This window comes from Rana temporaria, chromosome 10, assembly GCF_905171775.1.
Source record: "Rana temporaria chromosome 10, aRanTem1.1, whole genome shotgun sequence".
In the NCBI taxonomy this organism is placed as follows: Eukaryota; Metazoa; Chordata; class Amphibia; order Anura; family Ranidae; genus Rana; species Rana temporaria.
This window is the reverse complement of record NC_053498.1, coordinates 21,336,824-21,362,226: the sequence shown is the minus strand read 5'-3', so window position 1 is coordinate 21,362,226 and position 25,403 is coordinate 21,336,824. Positions and strand designations below refer to the sequence as shown.

The 25,403-nt window shown below is 43.8% G+C and overlaps 1 protein-coding gene across 1 annotated transcript; it reads right to left on the bottom strand.

The window, feature by feature from the left end:
• Positions 1–9,007: 9,007 nt before the first annotated feature.
• LYPD3 (LY6/PLAUR domain containing 3) lies at positions 9,008–22,997 on the bottom strand. The gene is made up of 5 exons (XM_040327365.1): positions 22,716–22,997; positions 18,488–18,625; positions 15,014–15,184; positions 12,199–12,345; positions 9,008–9,698 (listed from the first exon to the last, which is right to left on the bottom strand). Exons 1-5 carry the CDS (start codon positions 22,786–22,788, stop codon positions 9,316–9,318), a joined length of 912 nt encoding a protein of 303 aa, XP_040183299.1. The 5' UTR covers positions 22,789–22,997; the 3' UTR covers positions 9,008–9,315.
• Between the last annotated feature and the right edge of the window lie 2,406 nt (positions 22,998–25,403).

Below are 25,403 nucleotides of genomic sequence, written 5' to 3'. Positions count from 1 at the left end.
CCACGTCTTGTCCCTGTAGCCGCCGATCGCGAGTGCCTGGCGGACATCGCGGCCGCCAGGCACGCGCATCGGTATTTCAGGAATGCGGCGGGCACGCGCGCGCCGCCGGCGGCGCTCGCGCGCCCTCTAGTGGCCTGGAAGAGCGGAGGACGCATATATGCGTCCTGTTAGAGATTTATAACCACCCTGCGGCCGCACATATTCGTACGGCCGTCGGGAAGTGGTTAATTAACCACTTCAGCTCCAGAGGGTTTTACCCACTTTGTGACCAGGATATTGTTTGCAATACGGTGCTGCGCTCTGAGCTCTCTGGGAACGACTTCCACCAGGTGGCAAAGATCTTCCTAATCGGGACAGGCTCCCATAGCGTGATATGTAAAAACCAGGGTAAGCTTTATTGCACTGCCACTATAAGTTTGGCGTGCTAAATAAAATATGAGCGTGTACAAACAGTGTATAGTATTGCCCATAAACTAATCAGGACAAGGATAATTAAAAATAAAAATGAATAAAAAAAAAATAAGTTGAAAAAATAAATAAAAGATGAGCTGTCTGCGATGATCGCAGATGTGCAGAAACGGCACTATATTTAGCACGCCAAGCTCTTAGTGGCAGTGCAATAAAGCTTACCCTGGTTTTTACATATCACGCTATGGGAGCCTGTCTTTTTTTCTGGAGGAGTCTGGACGATTAGGAAGATCTTTGCCACCTGGTGGAAGTCGTTTCCAGAGAGCTCAGGGAAGGAAGGATTGGGATCGAGAGACATGGCAGCGTGTTTTGCACCCTACCCCTGCAGGGGTGAGGGCTTCTGGTGAGTGGGGACCCAAGTGGGGGAGCACCGGGACACAAACTGCATAGTGTGATCACCCAGCACAGCAAGAAGCACTGTTTGAAGTTGATTACTGCACTCAAGTTGAATTTCAATTGCAATTAACTGTTTGAGGATTCATCACTTTACTGCTGATTTTTGAGACATCTTTTACACACACTTTTGGATTGACTTTATGACTTTTTGGTGTTTTTGTGTTACGCTTTTCATTATCTAACACAGTTGGGTACATTTATCCAACTCTGGTTATCACAGGATTCAATACTTTTTGGTGATATATGCTGATGTTTTTTGCACAATTGTGCGCATATTCATATTTATATTCAATTAGTATGTTACGGGCATCACAGGACTTTATCTCACTTTAGGTTCACATATATTTGTATTTTGCTAGCAGAGTTTTAGTTCAATTTATTTTCTATTTGCATCCATTTCACCCTATGCGCCTATTCTTATAGTATGTTTGGTCTAACTAGCAATAGTTTTCCACTCTAGTGACTTACTATATAGTCACACTGGGCCATATTCTTGTACATATCCGGCGGCGTAACGTATGTCCTTTACGTTACTCCGCCGCAAGTTTAACGGGCAAGTTTCTGATTCCCAAACCACTTACCTGTAAACTTGCGACGGCGTCGCGTAAAGTCCACCCGCGCAAGCACTCCTAATTCAAATGATCCTGGTAGGGGGCGTGGATCATTTAAATTAGGCGCGCTCCCACGCCGATCGTAATGCGCATGCTCCTTTGGGTAAATTACCCGACGTGCATTGCGCTCAATGACGTCTCACGGACGTCATTTGTTTTGACGGTAACGTAAATGGCGTCCAGCGCCATTCACGGACGACTTACGCAAACGACGTTAAATTTTTCAAATTTCGACGCTGGAACGACGGCCATACTTAACATTGAGTACGCCACCTAGGGGGCATGTTTATCTTTACGCCGCATATCGCTTACGGAAACAACGTAAAATCACTACGACGGGCAAGCGTACGTTCGAGAATCGGCGTGACTAGTCATTTGCATATTTTACACTGACCGCAAAGGAAACGCCACCTAGCGGTCAGCGTAGATATTGCACCCTAAGATACAACGGCGCTGGCCGTCGTATCTTAGGCATGTTTAAGTGTATCTCAGTTTGAGAATACACTTAAACATAGGACGGCCTTAAATTCGGACTTACGTGGGAGTATCTGCTGATACGCCGGCGTAATTCTATGAGAATATGGCCCACTATTTTTAGATGCTGCTTTATATTTTGGTTTAGATATACTTAGCTGTGCCTAGCATTATATCTTAATTCCAGGCTGGTGGACGCCATCTCTGGTGGAACTAGTGTGCATTACTGCATATATATTGCCGTGTGTCTCCTTATTCTCTTTAGCCATTGGCTACTGAACAGACAGCGCCACTACCCCCACACCCCAATTTATTCCTTTTTTATTTGTATCCTCTTGGGGATACAAAAGAGGGGGGGCCGCAGTCTTATCATTTACATTGGGGTGGATTCGGTAAGCAATTGCGTCTGCGTATCCATAGATACGCAGCGCAATTGCTTAGTTGCGCCGGCGTAACGACTTTTCTGTATTCAGAAAGCTCGTTACGCCGACTGTAGCCTAAGATATGACTGGCATAAGGCTCTTATGCCGTCGTATCGCAGGCTGCATTCTTACGATGGCCGCTAGGTGGCGTTCCCGTAGTGGTCAGCGTAGAGTATGCAAATTGCATACTCACGCCGATTCACAACCGTACGCGCGCCCTGCGTACGCATTTTACGTCGTTTACGTTCGTCTTTTTTTGCGTAAGGCTGCCCATGCTATTAGCAGGGGCAGCCAATGCTAAGTATACCCGTCGTTCCCGCATCGCGATTTTTAAAAATTACGTCGTTTGCGTAAGTTAATAGTGAATGGCGCTGGACGCCATTTACGTTCACGTTGAAGCAAATGACGTCCTTGTGACGTCATTTACCGCAATGCACGTCGGGAAAGTTTCCCGACGGAGCATGCGCACTACGTTCGGCGCGGGAACGCGCCTAATTTAAATGATCCACGCCCCCTACGGGATCATTTAAATTACGCGCGCTTACGCCGGGCAGTTTTCCGGAGCGCATACGCAAATTACGGAGCTATTGCTTCGTGAATGAAGCGTAGCGCCCGTAATTTACGGAGGCGTAGCGTAAAAACGGTACGCTGCGCCTCCGTAGTAGTGCGCGCCCCTACCTGAATCCACCCCACTATTTACATTTCCCACATCCTATCCTAAGCGCGGGTATTCCATTTATTTTCATACTTAACCCCTTCCCCGCCCCCTAGTGTTAACCCCTTCACTGCCAGTGGCATTTTTATAGTAATCCAATGCATTTTTATAGCACTGATCGCTATAAAAATGCCAATGGTCGCCAAAATTGTGTCAGAAGTGTCCGCCATAATGTCGCAGTACCGAAAAGAAATCGCTGATCGCCCATTACTAGTAAAAAAAAAATATTAATAAAAATACCATAAAAATACCCCCTATTTTGTAAACGCTATAACTTTTGCGCAAACCAATCAATAAACGTTTATTGCGATTTTTTTTTTTTTTTTTTTTTTTTTTTTTTTTTTACAAAAAATAGGTAGAAGAATACGTATCGGCCTAAACTGAAGAAAACATATGTTTTTTTAATAAATTTTTGGGGGATATTTATTATAGCAAAAAGTAAATTGTCAAAAAGTCTAAATTGTCGCTCTATTTTTGTTTATAGCGCAAAAACAAAAAAACGCAGAGGTGATCAAATACCACCAAAAGAAAGCTCTATTTGTGGGGAAAAAAGGACGCCAATTTTGTTTGGGAGCCACGTCGCACGACCGCGCAATTGTCATTTAAAGCGACGCAATGCCGAATCGCAAAAAGTGCTCTGGTCTTTGACCAGCAATATGGTCCAGGGGTTAAGTGGTTAAGCTAGCAATACATGGTCTGATTTTCTCTAGTTCCTCTTCCCATGCTAGGATGAAGGAATCTTCACGGCCGGCTATTATCCTCAGCATCTGCTGCCCAGTTACAGGCTCTAAGTGGTTATCTGGAGTTGGTGTCTGTGGAGCAAGGCATATGTATTTTTTACTTACACTCTCCTGACGAAGTGATTGTTGTTGCTGAAACGCGTAGATAGTTGCTATACTTCTATGAATCACTTAAGGACCGCCTCCTGCACATTTACGTCGGCAGAATGTCACGGCTGGGCCCAAGCACGTACAGGTACGTCCTCTTTAAGTGCCCAGCCGTGGGTAGCGGGCGCGCGCCAGGTCCGAAGCTTCGTAACTGCGGGCCCCTTGGACCCGATCGCCGCTGGAGTCCCGCGATCGGTCCCCGGAGCTGAAGATCGAGGAGAGCTGTGTGTAAACACAACTTCCCCGTTCTTCACTGTGGCGCCGTCATCGATTGGGTGTTCCCTTTTATAGGAAAACACAATCGATGATGTCACACCTACAGCCACACCCCCCTACAGTTAGAAACAGACAGAAGGTCACACATAACCCCTTCAGCGCCCCCTTGTGGCAAACTGCAACTGTCATTTTCACAGAAAACAATGCATTTTTTGCTGTGAAAATGACAATGGTCCCAAAAATGTGTCAAAATTGTCCGAAGTGTCCGCCATAATGTCGCAGTCACGAAAAAAAATCGCCGCCATTAGTAGTAAAAAAAAAATAATGAATAAAAATGCAATAAAACTATCCCCTATTTTGTAAATGCTATAAATTTTGCGCAAACCAACCGATAAACGCTTATTGCGATATTTTTTTTTATTTTTTTTTTACCAAAAATAGGTAGAAGAATACGTATCGGCCTAAACTGAGGAAAAAAAATGTTTTTATATATTTTTGGGGGATATTTATTATAGCAAAAAGTAAAACATATTGAATTTTTTAAAAATTGTCGCTCTATTTTTGTTTATAGCGCAAAAAATAAAAACCGCAGTGTCCCTGTGCACAAAGACATGGCATAATGAGTTTGATGTGGAGGAACCGAGCTGGCCAATCACCCCACAGCTGCAGACATAACACCCAAACAATCCCCACCGCCGCCGCCAATATTCAATTTCGCCCTCATCTCCTGAGTGAGAGCCAAACCCATGTATATACTATTTGCGGGCTCAAGGGACAGATCAGCTGACTTGGGCCCCACAGCAATGGGGCAGTGCCCACTTTTGCCCCACGTTAAAGACGGCCCTTGTGGAAAGCTTTCCCAGAAGAGCGTAGACTGCTATAGCAATAATGGAATGTCCAATAAGCTTATACCCATGGGATCTGGCTTGGAACAAAGAAAGGGGTGGGCGGGTGGGGCAGCTTCCCTGGGCACAGTCTGTATGTGTTGGGAACCCATAGAGTACATTAAACTGAGCTGACCTACTCTGCTGCCTGGGGGGCTGGCTTACCTGACATTAGCATCCCAAGCAGAGGAGCAGTGATATCTCTGTGGTGAGGTTCATTGTCTGCACCAGTGGCGCACTTAGGGGGGTACTGGTGTGATCAGCGCCGGTTACCAGCACTCGGGTGGTGCCAGCCAAGACAGTGTCCCTGTGTATAAACCAATGGGGAATGGAACTAGATATTGATGTCCATGGTTTTGGAATGGAATTTCCATCAAGCCCATATTAGTGTGACCGGGGCTGGGACTAAGGGAAGGCGGGGCAGGCAGGACAGCTGCCCTGGGCACAGTGGGCCGGATTCAGAGAGACTTACAACGGCGTATCAGTAGATACGGCGTCGTAAGTCCGAATGAGCGCCGTCATATCTTTGCGCGCATTCTTAAAATGAGATACGCCTCACTGTCGCTAAGATACGACCGACGTAAGTCTCCTACGCCGTCGTATCTTATGTGCATATTTATGCTGGCCGCTAAGGGGCGTGTACGTGGATTTACGCGTTGAATATGTAAATAAGCAAGATACGCCGATTCACGAACGTACATACGCCTGTCACAGTAAGCTACACCGTTTACGTAAGACATACGCCGGTGTAAAGATAAACCACCAAAAAGATGGTGCAGCCCATGCAAGGTATGGACGACGGAACAGCCGTCGTATTTTACGTCGTTTGCGTAAGCGTACGTGAATGGGGCTGGGCGTAGGTTACGTTCACGTCTAAAGCAATGAGTATTTGCCCGCCCGTCGCTTTTTTTTTATGTCGCTTGCGTTCGGCTTTTTCCAGCGTATAGTTACCCCTGCTATGGCCGTCGTTCCCACGCCGAGTTTTGAATTTTTACGTTGTTTGCGTAAGTCGATTCAGAAAAGCGCTGGACGCAAGTTACGCTCACGTCTAAACCAATGACGTCCTAGCAACGTCATTGGGAGCAATTAGCGGACGGCGCATGCGCAGTTAAATGGGCGCGGGGACGCGCCTGATTTAAATACTACACTCCCCCTAGCCGCGGAATTTGAATTCCGCCGGGGGATTTACGATACGCCGCCGCAAGTTTTGAGGGAAGTGCTTTCTGAATACAGCACTAGCCTCTCAAACTTGCACCGGCGGATCGTAAATCAGATAGATTACGCGGATCTAAAAATGCGCTGATCTATCTGAATCTACCCCACAGTGTATATCGGTGCTTTTTAAATATGGGAGATACACGTTAGAATTAATTCTGAAACTGAAATCTGTCTGCCTTATAAAAAAAACACTAGATGAGAATCCACAATTCTGTATTTGAAATACAATAAGGAAAACATAGCACAGTAAACATTTAAAAAAAAAAGGCACATTTTTTTTTTCTCATACATTTTTTAATAACAATTATAACTCAGAACTGAATTCACAATAAAATACCAATTTGTATCCCTTAAAAGGAAACCTGTGCTAAGAGAAAAATAGAGGTTGCCATGACTAATCTGTCCTTCTGAAAATGCTATTTGCCTGGCTGGCAAATGATTTAAAAGCCTAATTGATCTTCACGTTTCAATCCGCTAAGTATATTCCAGGTGCATCAGAACAAAGGGTGTTTTATTAGAAAGCAGCCACAGCCTGAGTAGAAAAGCCTATCCCCTGCTAGCAAGCTGTAGAGAAGGACATTTGCTCTCCAGCTGGAAATGGTTGCTGTATCTCTGCAGAGATCTGACACACCCCTATTAACCACTTTCCGCCCGCCATATAGCAATATGACGTGCTCAGAGTGGTTTAGTTATCCTGACCGGACGTCATATGACGTGATCAGGATAACGAGCCGGCGTGCGCTGGCGATTGGTGGTGCGGCGTGTTGGTCTGACACACCGCAACTTCAATCTAGGTGAAGAGTCTCTGACAGAGACTCTTTACCACTATAAGAGGTTATCTGGAGTTGGTGTCTGTGGAGCAAGGCATATGTATTTTTTACTTACACTCTCCTGACGAAGTGAATGTTGTTGATGAAACGCGTAGAGAGTTGCTATACTTCTATTAAAAGCTTACACAATACATGCAATCTGATTTTTTTTTTTTTTTGGAGTGTTGAATATTAGAATGTGGTCGATTCTAGGCAAGGCATCGTAAGGAATCCCCTGTGAAAGATATTACTAATCACAGCTGATCAGGGTGTAAACAGGAAAAGCTGTGTATTGGCTTTTCCTCACTCGCGTCTGTCAGATCGGCTGCTCCTCTGACAAGGGGGGTCTGCGTTGATTGATTTTCAGCGCAGCCCCCCCCCCACCGAGGCTGCCCACCCAGGACCACCAGGGATGACACCAGGACCACCAGGCATGTCCACCACTTGTGACCACCAGGTATGCCACCCATGGCCACCAGGGATGCCAATCAGTGCCCATAATTGATGCCAATCAATGCCCACAAGTGATGCCTGCCAGTGACTCCTTATCAGTGATGCTCATAAGTGCCACCTATCAGTGCTCATCAGTGCTGCATATCTGCATCAATCCCCATCGCAGCCGCCAGGCACGCGCATTGGCATCTCAGTGATGCGGCAGGTACGCGCGCGCCCCAGTGGCTGGAGGCCGTATATAGACGGCCTCCCGGCAATTGGCATCCACACTGCGGCCGTACAAAGTCATACGGCCGGCAGAAAGTGGTTAAAGTGATTTTTGAGAAAAAAAATTTGACCCACAAATGCTCTTAAACTATACATTTTCAAAACAAAATTCCACTAGTGTAGTATAGACAGCAGTCCATGGAAAAACTAAAATTCCTTCATCTATAGCCACCAACATTCTAACACTAACCTATCTAGCCCTGAAAAGAAAAAAAGTCAGTATACGCACCTTTTCTGCAGGCAGAAGCTCTGACCCCACGCTGAGCTGTCAGCCGCGGCTTCGCTGTGGAGGTGGGTGCAGAGGACACGTCCGTCAACGGAAGCCCCATAGTAACTCTATGGGTGCCGTCACTTCCCTTTCATTTCACAGACATTGTCGGACGTGTACTCAGCAGAGCTTCCGCCGCTGAAGATCGGGTCGGATCGCCTGTAGAAAAATGCAGGGATTTTGGTTTTTGCATGGACTTCCACTTTAAGTAGATTGTAACGGAATGGCCCGTGATACCCAGAGACTTTTGAAGGATGCAGGGTACTCCTGTGCCAGCTTCACTAATGACTCTTGGCTGTAGGGTCATCCTATGTCCAATAGGGGCATAGGATGACTGAGAAATTATATCATGAATTACATGAGATGGGACAATAATGATGATTCATGTATTGCAGTATATCTTGAAATATTACAAGTGGTTTATTCTGACCCCAACAGGTCAATAGGACAGTATTCATTCATGTGGGGACACATAGACTGTTGAGGTGCTAATTAAGTCTACCTGGTTGTAATGATAAAAGCTTGCTGTGATTGCATTCTATTGTCTATTGTGCTAATTAAGTCTGCCTCTCAAGATCCTTTCATTGCGTATGCTAATGACTCTGCATTGTGTGAATGTTCTATTGATGATAGTTATGTGTTGGCAGTCTGAAAGGTCAGATGTCTGACCTTTCAGGTGTAGTGGATTAGCATGTCAAATATGTTCACTAAAGGAATGTGTTTTATGTAGCAGGTGGGAATAGCTCATCGCAGAGTCAGAAAGTCTGTAGAAGATGTGGATTCATTAGCACCCCTTTGTGTGATGTTGTGGGTGGAGTATTTGGTTGCTAACTGTATAAGAAGAGCTGAGCTTACCATTAAAGTATTCATTCGTTTGGACCCAGAGAACAGAGCTTGTGTCTCGTTATTTTGGGGAATTCTTATGGATCGTGTCTGCTGGATTGTGGAGTGTCGGATAAGCTGTCTTGGGTTGGTGGAATGGAATATCGTAAACAGTGTTAACACCTGATCGTTACATAGATCAATAAGAAGACCAGCATGCACTAGGGTTTTTGAAAGAAAGAGGCCACCGCTAGTATTTGTATCAGCATAGGTTACCTTTAAAGAGGCCTTGTCACCCACTCAGTGCCAACTCTCATTTGAAAAAATCAAGTTAGAATGACGGGGGGGGCGGGGGATATTGGGGCATGATCCCCCTTCCCCCTTGATACATTGGCAGACCCTTCCCTAGGAAAAAAGAGAGCTACAGTTCACAAGAGAAAGTGTAATTAAAATAAAAGAAAGCCAAAGTGAAAAGGAAAGTCCATTAGCCACGTTATAATCCTTAGGCACAAGGGAGCGATTATCGTGAGTTACTTCTGCCTCTGGTGTTGCGCTTACAAAATTAGGCGGAACCACTTTGACGGGATCTTGCTCATTCTTATCATTCAGCAGGACAAGATACGGCAGCTCCGCCAGATGTGTTTTATTGGACAGGTCACTGTTGCAGAGGTCTTCTGAACAGCAGGATCCTATCATCTCGACAGTCACGCTCCCGTAGGTTAGAGTGTGCTTACCACAGTGGTATCTCGTGGAGCAGCTCTTGAGTGGTACGGTTGTTGTTTCGTTACCTGGACAGAAGAAAAAAGTCCATCGTTAGTCACTGAAGGCCTGAGGGAGCAATCACTTGTGTCCGATTCAGAAATCTGGTCTACAAGTTACTTGTACTAAGAAAACAGAATAATTTACCATTGCTGACCTCCTTCTGAAAACAATGGTTGACTGGCTAATTAAATGGCTTCTAGCTCGTCAGTCAGTACCTGGCCACACCCAACTGTTCTGGATTGACAGCTCTGCCTCAATTGCTAAAACCCTCCCACTGTGAGCTGCAGTACCTGGGTGGGAAGTGTGTGAGATACATATGAAGGAGGATTTGTCTCAGTCAAGGCTTACATGAGGCTTGTGTTTCACATCTGGCCATGCCGCTGCTTGTTGGCCATTTCGGGGAGAGATTGAGGTTGCCCATTCTGCTGCAGACATCCACAGCTGTACCATTGGGACTGTTGAGAAGGCTTGGAAGCCCATCGTTTACACTTTTATCAGAGACTGAGTTGCTGACTACAGGATCCTAACCACGATTCAAACAGACCTCATCTGTATCAGCCTTATACAACACTTCTATCAAAACTATACTGCACCCATACCACAATTATACTGAACTATCACTGTTTCTGATCCGTATCTCCCAATATTCAGTGCAAAGACCTTACCACTCCTCTTCAACTGTATGCAGGTTCATCAGGACTGTCGTTAAGTGCACCAATGCTCTTAATGGGCCCCAACGATGGCCAGTAGAAGAAACGTCTTAAGAATTGCCATTGTCATGTTACTTACCTGTCCACAAATCCACCTCCATCTCCCTATACCCATTTTTGTTATCTCAAATACTGACAGTGCTTACCACTTAGGTTTAGCATAGCCACCATTAGTGCACTCTGGCAGTTTAGCTCCGGTGTTTTATAGATCAAGTCGTATTGCTGCTCACTGCTGCACTTTAGGTGGCATTGTTACTGTTATGCTGATCTGGATGCCAAGCGTCATTTTATGCCCGGTCCTCATTGCTACTTACTCTGTATACTAAAATGTAATATTGCTACTCATTCTTTTCTTTGCTTGCGACAATATATTAAGTTTGCTTTTACTAGTTGATGCCTATTTCTTGAAATAGCCTTATTGCTGTGTAAATAGTGTAACGGTCAGTGGTTTTATGTAATATTGTGTATTGGTGCATCAGCCTGGTGTGTAAGAGGGGCTGAGGGTTTTAAAAAGGTCAAAGCCTGGAGGACCTATTGTAACGGAATGGCCCGTGATACCCAGAGACTTTTGAAGGATTCGGGGTACTCCTGTGCCAGCTTCACTAATGACTCTTGGGTCTAGGGTCTTCCTATGTCCAGTAGGGGCATAGGATGACTGAGAAAGGATATTATGAATTACATGAGATGGGACAATAATTATGATTCATGTATTGCAGGATGTCTTGGAATATTACAGGTGGTTAATTCTGTCCACAACAGGTCAATAGCAGAGTCACTCATTCATGTGGGGACAAATAGACTGTTGAGGTGTTAATTGAGTCTGGCTCCTATGATATTTCATTGTACTATGCTAACTAGCCCTATATTGTGTGAAAGTTCTATTGATGCTAAAACGTGTTGTGAGTTAACACACTCTAAAAGTCATGTCTGCCATGTCAGCTATAGTAATTGATTCATGTAGATTTGGTGCCAGAATGTCTGTCTGGGATGTGGATTGAGGGGGACTTGTTAAGCACCCATTGTGTGATGTTTTGGGTGGAGTTTCATTGTCCCTGTGATTACTGCAGCATGCTTTTTAACTGTATAAAAAGCTAAGAGTTTACCATTAAAGCATTCATTTGTTTTGGAAACAGAGACAGAGCTGTGTGTATCTCGTTATTCTGGGGAATCCAATGGGTCCTGTCTGCTGGATTGTCGGAGTGTTGATAAGCTGTCTTGGGTTGGTGGAATGGAATATCGTAAACGGTGTTAACCCCTGACCGTTACACCCATCTTAACCAGTGGCTCCTTGGTGGTTGCCCAGTATTTCAGGTCTACTATTAGCACAATAGTGTTTCTCTTAAAATAATGGAGCAAAGAAGTCTGTAAGCTAAACCAATCCCTAATCAAAGCCATTGTGTAATGTAATACTCCAGTGTGGGAGCTTTAGACCTCAGAGGCAAAAAATGTTGGCTGCAGTTGGGTTTAAATAATTCCAATTCTGCATCCTTGAGCCCTGGTTCACACTGGGTACGATTTGGAACGATTTGAGATGCGATTTGACATGTCAAATCGCATCTCAAATCGGCGGCAATTGTCGGCAATGGCACTGTCCTAATCAGTGCGACGCCGCATCTGCGATTTCAAAAAGTAGTTCCTGTACTACTTTTTGCGATTTCGGGCCGCGATTTACATTAAATTGCGGCCGTAATCGCGTCAAAATCGCAGCCGCGAAATCGCGGTAAAATCGCGCATTTTACCGCGATTTTGAATTCGCAGCAGTGTGAACCTAGGCTGAATTAAATTAATATTTACCTGGAATGAAAGACATACTTACCAGTGGATATGGTGAGATTTCCATCAAAGCAGTGGTTGTACGCATTGTAGCATTGCTTTACAGGAGCGCTGGATGGCGAACACTCTGCTTTAGGTGTTCCTACACAGCTGTAGCATTGGTCATCGTTAGGTACTTGAGTTATATTATCTGCATAGAGATACAACACAATGAGATCATTTGGGATTTCGTTCCAAGAACACAAATGTGAGATATTTTATTGTTTAGTACCCAGTGAGCCAGAATATAGAAATAAGGTTATCAGGCAGAAAGATATTTTAACATAGGAACCAGCCAAACAAGCTGAAAAAGGTTGGTATCTGTGATGTTTAATGGTGAGGTTGCCAAGATTTGACAGCTATGGAAGCATATTTCTTGTATTACATAAATTAAACTACAACTACAGAAGTTTAGGAATATAGGGCCAGATTCTCGTAGATCAGCGTATCTACGAGCGGGGCGTAGCGTATGCCATTAACACTACGCCGCTGCAACTTACTGGAGCAAGTGCCGTATTCTCCAAGCACTTGCTCCGTAATTTGCGGCGGCGTAGTCTAAATGGCCCGACGTATCCCCGCGTAAATGAAAGGGGGCGGCTTGTATTTAAATTAAGCGCGCCCCCGTGCCGAACGAACTGCGCATGCGCCGGCCACTGCGCATGCTCCGTAGTACGCCGCAAAACCATTGGTTGCGACGTGAACGTAATTAACGCACAGCCCTATTCGCGACGAGTTACGTAAACGACGGAAAAACCCGACGCTGTCCCGACGGCCATACTTAACATGGCATACGGTGGACCGACGTAAGGTTACCCCTCATATAGCAGGGGTAACCTTACGCTTACGGAAACTACGGCGAAGCGGCGCAAAAATGTTCGGGAATCGTCTCATTTGCATATCCGACGCTGAAATCAACGTTAACACAACCTAGCTGCCAGCGTAGTATTGCATTTAGGATCCGACGGTGTAAGTGATTTACACCAGTCGGATCCTAGCCTAATTCCGGCGTATCTTCTTTTGAGAATACAAAACAATGATACGCCGGAGGGATTTTCGAATTACGCCGGTATATCTGTAGATACACCGGCGTAATTCTTTTGAGAACCTGGCCCATAGGGCATCGTACTTGAGTTGGATCATCCATGAATCAATGTGGACAACAGCCTGTCCAGGAGCCCAAGCTACAATCGTTATCCTCCTGCAGCAAACCAGTGGGAGAACCTAATTGTTTAAAGTGGTGGTTGGTTTCCAATGGGACCATGCAAGTGCAAACAATGCATTATTGGTGGCTTCTTTGCGGGGCGGACTGACCATTCGGGCACTGCCCGAGGGCCCCATGCCACTAGGGGGCCCCATCAGGGTTGCCAGCCTCAGTAAAACCAGGGACAAGGGACAGTATGTAAAAAATCCTGTCTTTTTTTCAAAATCCCAAGATTATAGCTGCCCCGCCTCTCCAGTACCCTTTCAGTGTGTGTATTCTGTGTGTATGTATACTGTGTGTGTATATTGTATATGTATACTGTATGCGTGTGTGTATACTGTGTGTGTGTGTATATTGTATATGTATACTGTATGCGTGTGTGTGTATACTGTGTGGCCCCATAATCTATTGCCTTGGGGCCCCATAATTTCCTATTGCCCAGGGGCCCCATAATCTCCTATTACCCGGGGGCCACATGAGTTGCCAGTCCGCCCCTGCTTCTTTGTACTTATTGAAATTTCTATTAAAGCGGAGTTCCACCTAAAAATGGAACTTCCGCTTAACCCACTCCTCGCCCCCTTACATGCCACATTTGGCATGTAATTTTTTTGGGGGGGGGGGAGTGGGGGCTTCAGGAGAAGGGGACTTCCTGTCCCACTTCCTCCTTCCGCCGAGGGGCTGGAAAGGCGATTAGCTTAATCGCCTTCTTGCAGCCGCTCCCTGTAGGCGAGCGCCTGTCCAATCGGACGGCGCTGCGCCGCTCGCGCAGTGCCGCTCGCGCATGCGCAGTGGGTGCCCGGCCGTGAAGCCGAAAGCTGTCACTGCCGGGTGCCCACACTAGGAATGAAGACGCCGGCCGGCGAGGGGGGGTCGAGGAGCGGAGCCCCGGCCGGCGCGTCGCTGGAGCCGTGGAGCAGGTAAGTGTCTGTTTATTAAGAGCCAGCAGCTACACTTTTTGTAGCTGCTGACTTTTAATAAACTTAAAAAAAGGCTGGAACTCCCCTTTAATGTCAGGCATAGGGATCTGGAGCAGCCAAAGCTGTTACCGTACTCTTTCTATCGGTTGCCACAAAGACTGATTCTGGCCCATTAAAAAAGAACCAATGATGATTGCAAACCGAGTTAGGATTTTTTTAAATACAGTGCTTGTATTGTGCAACGCTCGTTAACCACGTTACTCGCAATCTGAGGTTCCACTGTAGTTGCCTAATTTAAACTAAAAAAATCAGTTTAACAATAAAGGAATACAGTGTATTGGGACATGGTTACCCTTTTTTGTTATGTCCAGTTAATAGCTGTGGCCATAATTTTACAATGTTGAGTGTATATCAGGGTAGCCTTTCTTCCTCCATGGTTCTGCCCAAGTCATGTAATGTACATAGCAGGGTAAAAATGGTTGGCTCACTTGCATACCTCCCAACTTTTCAACTTCAGAATGAGGGACAAATGAGCACTGGGCGGAGGGGGGGGGGGGGCGCGAAATCGTGTGACAATAGCACTGCTCGCGGGACCGCGGGATTTAACGCGAATCGCGGGACATTCCCATGAAATCCAGGACGGTTGGGAGGTATGCACTTTTATGACAAATGCTACAGAGCATGCTTGTTAAAATAATTACCATCAGGGGCAAGGTTGTAGTGTTTCAGGTCCATGTTGGTGTTGCACAAGCTAGTGTTGCATTGGCTAAGTTGCATATATATGGATAATCCGTAGGATATTATGTTTTTTTCCAGCATAGTGGGACCACCATAGCCACAGCCTTTACTCAGCACAACATGGTTGTCATGACCTATTGAACAAGAGAACTTTATTAATACGATGACATATTACGCAGCCATGTTATAAGGATTTCATCAGCACAGGGTGGCTATTGGTATTATTAAATAAAAAATGTCTGTCATGATCTATTGAAAATGAAAACTTTATTACTACAATGATATATGACATAAGTATACCCACAACCATTTCTGAGCCCAGCTGTCAAAACCCATTGAATCTTTATTAGAATACAGTACATACAGGTTGTCATATGGAGAGTCTGAGATCACCAGTCAGCTCACATCAAGCAGCATTCTATGGGGGCACCTGAGCCGAGCTGTAGCTCTGTGTGTCCATTCAGACACGAAGCTGCAGTTCGGCTACGCCCCCTCTCTCTCCTGGTTGGCTACCTGAGTTTGATTGACAGCAGCGGGAGCCAATGACGACACTGTTGTGTCTCAGCCAATCAGGAGAGAGAGTGCGAGAGAGCCGATTCACTCATGGACATCGCTGGATAGATATGGGGCTCAGGTAAGTATTGGTCCTGATTTTGGTTATCAAGGAATCTATTCAGCACACATTTTGGACACTATTTATTGATCTAAAGAATCCTTTATTTTTTACATGGTCACACTTCATTTTTATGATTTGATTTGTATTTTTACACTGTTAAATTTATCTTAGCCTTGCTTGCTAAGTATACATTTTTGGTTGGCGCAGTTTTCTTCCTATTTAAGCATTCTATGGGGGCACCTGAGCTGAGCTGCAGCCCTGTGTGTCCATTCAGGTACGAAGCTGCAGTTCGGCTACGCCCCCTCTCTCTCCTGGTTGGCTACCTGAGTTTGATTGACAGCAGCGGGAGCCAATGGCGACACTGTTGTGTCTCAGCCAATCAGGAGAGAGAGTGCGAGAGAGCTGATTCACTCATGGACATCGCTGGATAGATATGGGGCTCAGGTAAGTATTGGGGGACAGGGGGGGCTGCTGCACACAGAAGGCTTTTTATCTTAATGCATAGAACGACTGACCGTACAATCACGTTAGGTGGGAGCGGTTGAGGCTGGTAAAAATGCAGCACAACCGTCAATTTTACCACCAACCCAACCACAAATGTAAATTAGGCTTAGCAATTAAATGAACCAGTTGCATGCCATTTTTTATTTTTACCTCTTTAACCACTTCCCGTCTGTCCTATAGTAATGGGACATTCTCCCAGGATCACGCATCTAGCGAGCCCCGCAGGACGAGCTGCGGCACAGTCTGTCACCCGCTGTGTCCTCTAGACACAGATCATTGTACTGGGCTGCTGCCACTCACAGCAGATCACATGAAAATTGTACACAAAGAATGGCTTCCATTTATAGCCACCCGTTGTGTATTATTGTGCTGATCTCTGTGATTGGTCACAGTGATCACATGGTGAAGATATGGCCATTCACTTTTTTGTTTTACATACTGTCACCAGTCAGTATCCCTGATCATAGCCACATCAGTTATATGATTATGCTGTACTGCATCGGATACAGTATGGGAAAAAAAATGAATAATAAATAAAAAAAAAAATCACCATGCCTCTTACTAAATACCTTGGACTGTCTACTTTCCAAAAAAAGGGTAATTTGGGGGATATTTGTACTGTCCTGACATTTTTGGACCTCAAGAAATCATATAGGCCGTCAGTTCATCAGGACTGATCAATGTTCAGATATACTGTATATACAATAGATTGTGGACTCTATGGGCTAGATTCAGCAACAAGTTACGCCGTACAGATACACCGCCGTAATTTCAAATCTGCGCCGTCGTATCTTTACGCCGCTTCTCAAAGGCAGATACGTTGAAAAAATAGTCTTCCTCCGCCGACGTAACTTGAATACGGCGGCGTATAATTGAGTGCAATTTTACGCTGGCCACTAGGGGCGATTCCGTTGTTTTCGGCGTAGAATATGCAAATGACCTAGATACGCCGATTCACAAACGTACGTACGCCCGGCGCAATTTTGTTACGTCGTTTACGTTAGGCTTTTTCGGCGTAAGGTTACTCCTGCTATTAGGAGGCGCAGCCAATGTTAAGTATGGACGTCGTTCCCGCTTCGAATTTTGAATTTTTTACGTCATTTGCGTAAGTCGTTCGCGAATAGGGCTGGATGTCATTTATGTTCACGTCGAAAGAAATGACGATTTGCGGCGGGATTTTGAGCATGCGCACTGGGATTCTTTCACGAACGGCGCATGCGCCGTTCGTAAAAAACGTAAAATACGTGGGGTCACCATTAATTTAAATAAAACGCTCCCCCCTCATCCTCATTTGAATTAGGCACGCTTACGCCGGCCCCATTTACGCTACGCCGCCGTAAGTTAGGAGGCAAGTGCTTTGTGAATACAGCACTTGCCTCTATAACTTACGGCGGCGCAGCGTAAATACGATACGCTGCGCCGCCATAATAATGCGCGCAGCTACCTGAATCTAGCCCAATAACTAAATACTAAATATTATACACTGATTTGGGTTATGTTTACCAAAGAAAGAGAGCAGTATATATTTTATCCTGAGAAGAATGGAGAAAGATTATTTATTAGCAAAGTTTCATAACAAACCAGAAAAATACGTATTTTTTTTAACTTTTTTTTTTTGATTAGCAAAAAAAAACAGTGGTGAAAAAATGCCACCAAAAGAAAGCTCAATTTGTGTAAAAAAATTACCGTATTTATCGGGGTATAGCGCGCTCCCGCGTATAGCGCGCACCCCTAAAGTTGCCCCCATTCCTGTGGAAAAAAATAGTTTTTTGTACTTACAGTTTTGGTGTCTTGCGCGGCGTCCATCGGCAAATCCGGCGTCCGTCTGCGGCTTCGGGTGTCCTCTTTCGTCGGGTCCGGCGTCCTCGCGTCCTCCCCGCTCGTTTCCCGCGCCAAGTTTTGAATACTGCGCCAGTATATACCGAGCGCAGTACACTCGGGCAGGCTCGGCAACTGTCGCGCTCACGTCCTGTACGTCCTGTACGTCCAGGACGTGAGCGCGGAAGAAGCCGAGACTGGCCGACTATCCCCGAGTGTACTGCGCTCGGTATATGTCGGTGCAGTATTCAAAACTCGGCACAGGAAAGCGGGTATCGGCGTATATCGCGCACCCACGATTTTTGCCCTGATTTTCAGGGCAAAAAAGTGCACGATATACGCCGATAAATACGGTATATTTAGTTTGGGTACAATGCTGAGTAATTGTCATTCAAAGAGCGACAGCACTGATCGCTTTAAATTGGACTGGGCAGAAAGGGGGTGAAAATGTCCGATATTGAAGTGTATAAATAACACTTATAATATTTGTTCTACATACTTGTCTTTATGGCTGTGATGGTCTCCACACACATGTCATGATCTGGAGGGCAGGAAACATTCACCGCTCTGTCCGGTAAGCAGGACCCTTCTCCTCGATCCATGCAGGTGTAACATTCGATGGTCTCAGCCTGGACGCCTGGTGCATAGGATGAATAAGGAATGTTACTTGAAGGGTAGCTCCATTTTTGTGGGGGAAAACTAGCAAATAATTAAAATAATGAAAAAAATAATATATACAATTGTTGCACAAGCCATATTGTAATTAAATTTTATTTAAAAAAAAAATTTAATCTGCAGCACTTTCATTTTTCTGTAAAATGCAATGCAATGTGGCTAACTGGATGGTGTAAGGAACACCCCCAGAAATTTAATATCCTGCTTGTGTGATTGGCTCACTGATCTTCCCAGAAGTCTGCACTAAGATAAGATTTTGGGCATCCCCTGCAACAAAAATGCTGAGAGAAAGATGGATGGTGCTAAATACAGGGATATTCTTGAGCAAAACCTGTACCACTCTGTGTGTGATTTGAGGCTAGGACAGAGGTTCACCTTCCAGCAGGACAAAGACCCCAAACACACCTCTAAAGCAACACTTGAGTGGTTTAACTAGTTGCCGACCAGCTGCCGTCATTCTACGGCGGCAGGTCGGCTCTCCTGGGCCCGTAGCTCTACGTCGGCTCTTTTGGCGGCCACTAGGGGCGCGTGCGCACCGCCGGAGGCGCGCGCCCCCCGCTCGTCCGTGACTCCCGTGCTGGTGCCCGGCGGGCGCGATCGCCGCCGGGCACCCGCGATTGCTCGTTACAGAGCGGGGACCGGGAGCTGTGTGTGTAAACACACAGCTCCCGGTCCTGTCAGGGGGGGAAATGCTGATCCTCTGTTCATACAATGTATGAACAGAAGATCAGTGTTTCCCCTAGTGAGGCCACCCCCCCCCCCCACAGTAAGAACACACCCAGGGAACATACTTAACCCCTTCCCCTAGTGTTAACCCCTTCACTGCCAGTGGCATTTTTAAAGTAATCCAATGCATTTTTATAGCACTAATCGCTATAAAAATGCCAATGGTTCCAAAAATGTGTCAAAAGTGTCCGAAGTGTCCGCCATAATGTCGCAGTACCGAAAAAAAATCGCTGATCGCCGCCATTACTAGTAAAAAAAATATATTAATAAAAATGCCATAAAAATACCCCCTATTTTGTAAACGCTATAACTTTTGCGCAAACCAATCAATAAACTCTTATTGCGATTTTTTTTTTTTTTTACGAAAAATAGGTAGAAGAATACATATCGTCCTAAACTGAGGAAAAGAAAATGTTTTTTTATATATTTTTGGGGGATATTTATTACAGCAAAAAGTAAAAAATATTCATTTTTTTTTCAAAATTGTCGCTCTATTTTTGTTCATAGCGCAAAAAATAAAAACCGCAGAGGTGATCAAAAGAAAGCTCTATTTGTGGGAAAAAAAGGACGTCCCCCGCAATTGTCAGTTAAAGCGACGCAGTGCGGAATCGCAAAAACTGGCCGGGTCGTTTACCTGCCTAAAGGTCCGGGTCTTAAGTGGTTAAGTATTTAAAAAATGATTTCAACATATCTACAATTTAGATTGTAAGCTCTCACTAGCAGGTCCCAACTAACCCTCTTGTCTTCAATTGTATTGTAGCTGTACTGTTTCTCTAAATATTGTAAAGAACTGTGCAAATTGTTGGCATGTCAATCCTGTATATTATTATTATTATTATTATTATTATTATTATTATTATTAATTATCCCTAATGCAATATACGATGATAAAGATCAATTTTTCAATATAATATTATTATTATTATTATTATTATTATTATTATTATTAATAGTGTGCCTATTCCAGAGTGGACAAGGTTAGTAATAATACAAGCAATGCTGATGGATTGTTTTACATACAAAAGTATCTGTAATAGTAGCTTACAGGTTATGAATTCCTTTTTTCTCACGTTTCTTTATTTCAATTCTACTATTATTTTATTTACATGTAGGCCAAGCTGTCCAGCGAAAGTTAAGCAGATAGGACAACACTGATGGATGTGCCTTAGAAATCACAATGCATGTAGAATAAAAAAACAGAATCGTATATAAAAAAATATATATATATATATATATATATATATATATATATATATATATATATATATATATATATATATATATATATATATATATATATATATATATATTATTTTTTGGATACGATTCTGTTAAAATTATTACATTATTTTCACACTGAGGAAATTATTGTGTATATATATATATATATATATATATATATATATATATATATATATATATATATATATACATATATATATATATATATATATATATATATATATATATATATATATATATATATATATATATATATATATATATATATATATATATATATATATATATATATATATTCTCTGTATTACATTTTCAATACAGTTAGATTTGAAAAAAAAATGCAAACTACTCAAATCTAATACGCATTGATGTGTTACTGTCATTCCATAAGTAATTTTTAATATTTTTTTTAAAATCTGTAGCTAATTTTTAAATAATACCTGGAGATCCTGCCACCAAGATCCTTATTCGGACACTTCCTGTTTTTAGACGACAACTTTCTCCCAATAACGCACCTGCGCTGTCACATGTTCCCCTAATGGAGACTACGGGGTAGATCCACGTACCTCCGCGCATCTTTCCGCCGGGCGCAGCGTATATAAGATACACTACGCCGCCGTAACTTATTTTTTTTTTCTAACCCTCAAAGAATTTGTGCCGTAAGTTACGGCGGCGTAGTGTATCTTTGGCGGCGTAATGGCGCGGCATTCAAATCTCTGTGATGGGGGCGTGCTTTATGTAAATACGTTGTGACCCGACGTAAACAACGTTTTTTTTTTAACTGCGCATGCGCCGTCCGTGGGGGTATCCCAGTGCGCATGCTCGAAATGAAACCGGAACAAGTCAATGTTTAAGACGGTGACGTCATTCTACGCAAATCCCTATTCGCGAACTACTTACGCAAACAACGTAAAAAATTGAAAATGCGAGGCGGGAACGACGGCCATACTTAACATTGAGTACGCCTCATAATAGCAGGTTTAACTATACGCCGGAAAAAGCCGAACGCAAACGACGTAAAAAAAATATGCGCCGGCCGGACGTACGTTCGTGGATCGCCGTAACTAGCTAATTTGCATACTCAACGCGGAATTCGACGGAAACGCCACCTAGTACCTAGACGTACGCCTGTCGGATCGATCCGAGATGCAGTCGTATCTTGTTTTGTAGATACAAAACAAAGATACGACGCGCAAAATTTGAAATTACGCGCCGTATCAATAGATACGCCGGCGTAATTCTTCTGTGGATCTGGCCCAACATTTTTAGCAAACACGGCCCACTGTTTTCACTACCAGGAAGCCAGATCAATGATGTGCAACCAACACTGGAAGGAGCACATGTAGGCAGAAAGTGCCTGAGAAAATTTGGGGAGGATTAGCAGGACTGAGATGCCAGAAAAAGAGGTGAAAACAGTATACTATACTATAAAACAAAATAAAAATACATTAGTTCATAACCCACAGAGCTAATATTCAGTTTGGGTTAGGATCTACTTTAAAGACAGGTCCTCTTTTCACCCTGCTGTACATCTGGTCCATAGGCGTGCGCACAGGGTGTGCCAGGTGTGCCTAGGCACACCCTAATCACCCTATGTGGTGCAGATTGCACCGAAATATACTGTGTCAAACGTGCACTAATGCACAGAAAAATACAGCATTAAATGGCACGTAACACACCGAAATATACAACGTTAAACATGTAGTAATGCACAGAAATATACTGCGTTAAGCGTGCACTAATGCATAGAAATATGCTGCATTAAACATGCAGTAACGCACTGGAATATACTGCGTTAAACATGCAGTAATGCACAGAAACATACTGCGTTAAACGTGCAGTAACGCACAGAAATAGACCCCTGATATTTCACCAAAACTCCCTAATGGGGCTCCTAAAATAAATAAAAAAATACTACTGACACTGTCCACAACTCTGCTGACACCATCAGTATACTGATATGTTTTGATCTTTGGGGTGCACACCCTAATGCAATAGGCTGCGCACACCGTTGATCTGGTCCCTACTATAAAATGAAAAGTTTACCACTTCTGCTCAATATATGAAGACAAAATTAGATTTACCTTTGAGTCCCAGAAATTGAATCAAACAGATAATTGTGACTGAAGAACTCCATAAAATTCTGGATTTCATCATTTCCCCACGGCTCTTTTTTGGGAGGTGGGTGATTCTGGTTCCAGCCGGTGAGCTGCTGCAGTGCACAATGCTTCTCCAGTATCAGCTGTGCTTGGATCCAGTCCACAGGGGAACTCCCATCCAAACCTTAGTAGCAGTAGAACAACACCAGCTAGACTAACCCTGAAGCATCTTCTATTGGCAGAGTCATCCTGGTATGTGCAGAGCTCTGTCTCTGCCCTAATCCTACAGAAAGCCTTTGTAAATGCAGTTTTATGAGCCTTTCACTTTGCTGTCGCTGCATGATGAAGGTGAAAGGATCGCATTCAGCTGTTTTACAAGGCTTCGGAGCAGAGCCTTACCCAAAATTTAGAGTTTTGGGTGAAGCACTTTAGGGTCTTCTGCTGGGACTTATCATGACCATGGTGGGCACCTTTTAATGTCCATGTCTACTGTGACCTTTCCTCTGTGTCCGTGTTCACTCTGACCTTTCCTCTATGTCCATGTCTACTGTGACCTTTCCTGTATGTCCAAGTCTACTGTGACCTTTCCTGTATGTCCATGTCTACTGTGACCTTTCCTCTGTCCCTGCCTACTGTGACATTTCCTCTGTCCCTGTCTACTGTGACCTTTCCTCTGTCCCTGTCTACTGTGACCTTTCCTCTGTCCCTGTCTACTGTGACCTTTCCTCTGTCCCTGTCTACTGTGACCTTTCCTCTATGTCCATGTCTACAGTGACCTTTCCTCTATGTCCATGTCTACAGTGACCTTTCCTCTATGTCCATGTCTACACTGACCTTTCCTCTATGTCCATGTCTACTGTGACCTTCCCTCTTTGTCCCTGTCTACTGTGACCTTTCCTCTATGTCCATGTCTACTGTGACCTATCCTCTGTGTCCATGTCTATTGTGACCTTTCCTCTATGTCCATGTCTACTGTGACCTTTCCTCCATGTCTACAGTGACCTATCCTCTGTGTCCATGTCTACAGTGACCTTTCCTCTGTGTCCATGTCTATTGTGACCTTTCCTCCATGTCCATGTCTATTGTGACCTTTCCTCTATGTCCATGTGTACTGTGAATTTTCCCTCTATGTCCATGTCTACTGTAACACCCAGTGCTTGGTCTTAGCACTGGTCATACATTATGCAAATTTTGTTCCTTCAATCAGGTTGAAGGTAAGAAAATCACTTGATTTCCCTGGGGTTGATGAAGGAATCTCTCCCACTACGCTATTGTATTCCACCGTCAGAATACAATGAATATTATGGTATGTCGACAATCTTAATGTCACAGATGGGGTAAAAAAAAGGGGAAGGGTGGGTAGATCATTGGGTTCATGAGGTGGTCACCCTTCTTCATTGACATTTTGTTGATGAGTTTACTACACCTCAAGAGGACTCAACGGTTATACCTTGAGAGCCAGGTGCATCCCCTCAGTTCCATACCCTCTCTTCCAGTCTCATATTGCAACCCAGTTGTTGTCTTTCCTTTTAACCAAAATTATGTAGAATACGTATCGGAATACGTATCGAAATACGTATCGAATACGTATCGAAATTTTTTTTTTATATATTTTTGGGGGATAGTTATTATAGCAAAAAGTAAAAAATATTGATTTCGTTTTAAAATTGTCGCTCTATATTTTTGTTTATGGCGCAAAACAATAAAAAACGCAGAGGTGATCAAATACCACCAAAAGAAAGCTCTATTTGTGGGGAAAAAAGGACGCCAATTTTGTTTGGGAGCCACATCGCACGACCGTGCAACTGTCAGTTAAAGCGACGCAGTGCCGAATCGCAAAAAGGGGCAAGGTCCTTTACCTGCATAATAGTCCGGGTCTTAAGTGGTTAAACTACTTTAAAACTCTGTAGATAGGTCGCATGTCATAATTCTATACACCTTTGGTCAACATTTATAGTACCCAAAATGTTTTTTTTTATATTACAAATAACAAAATCAGGAAAATTTTTCAAAGTTTCCTTGGATCAAAGTGATATCATGTTTACCTTGCCAGGTCCCAATTAATGTCACACTCATTACACGCTGCTCATTCACAGACCCGCCCTGCTCATCATAAATCTTTTCTCATTACCCACCCATATTTTGATCCTGATTGTGTCTGAAGAGAAGAATTCTGTGTGCTTCCTTTTATAATCCTTGTTCTTCTGGTCTGAGAAAGTTCTCAGCAATCAGAACAAGCTTGGACAAGACCTGATTTCAGGATGTAATGAAATAAATCACGGTGGCATTTCACCATCTCTGACCTAATTTTACCCAGTCAATGTGTATCACTTTCAAATTAAATTGAAGGGAACCTGTCATAAGAGCTAAAAAGTAGTTGTCACCAGGGCCGGATTTGCTCTCCCTGCCGCCCCAAGGCCAGGTTCCACAATGCACCCCCTCCCCACCAACCAAACCCCCCCCCCCCCCCAAATCAATGGAGAATGTGCGGAACGGTTAGTTCAAATATGTTTTGTTTGTTTTTTTTACTTTTTTATCACTTTTTTGACTTTTATTTGTAGCTTGTCGCTTACTTTTTTACATTTTTGTATAATTTTCTTATTTTTCTTATTTTTACTTTTTAATTTTATTAATTTAATTATTATTTCTTATTTATTTATTTTTTATAAAAAA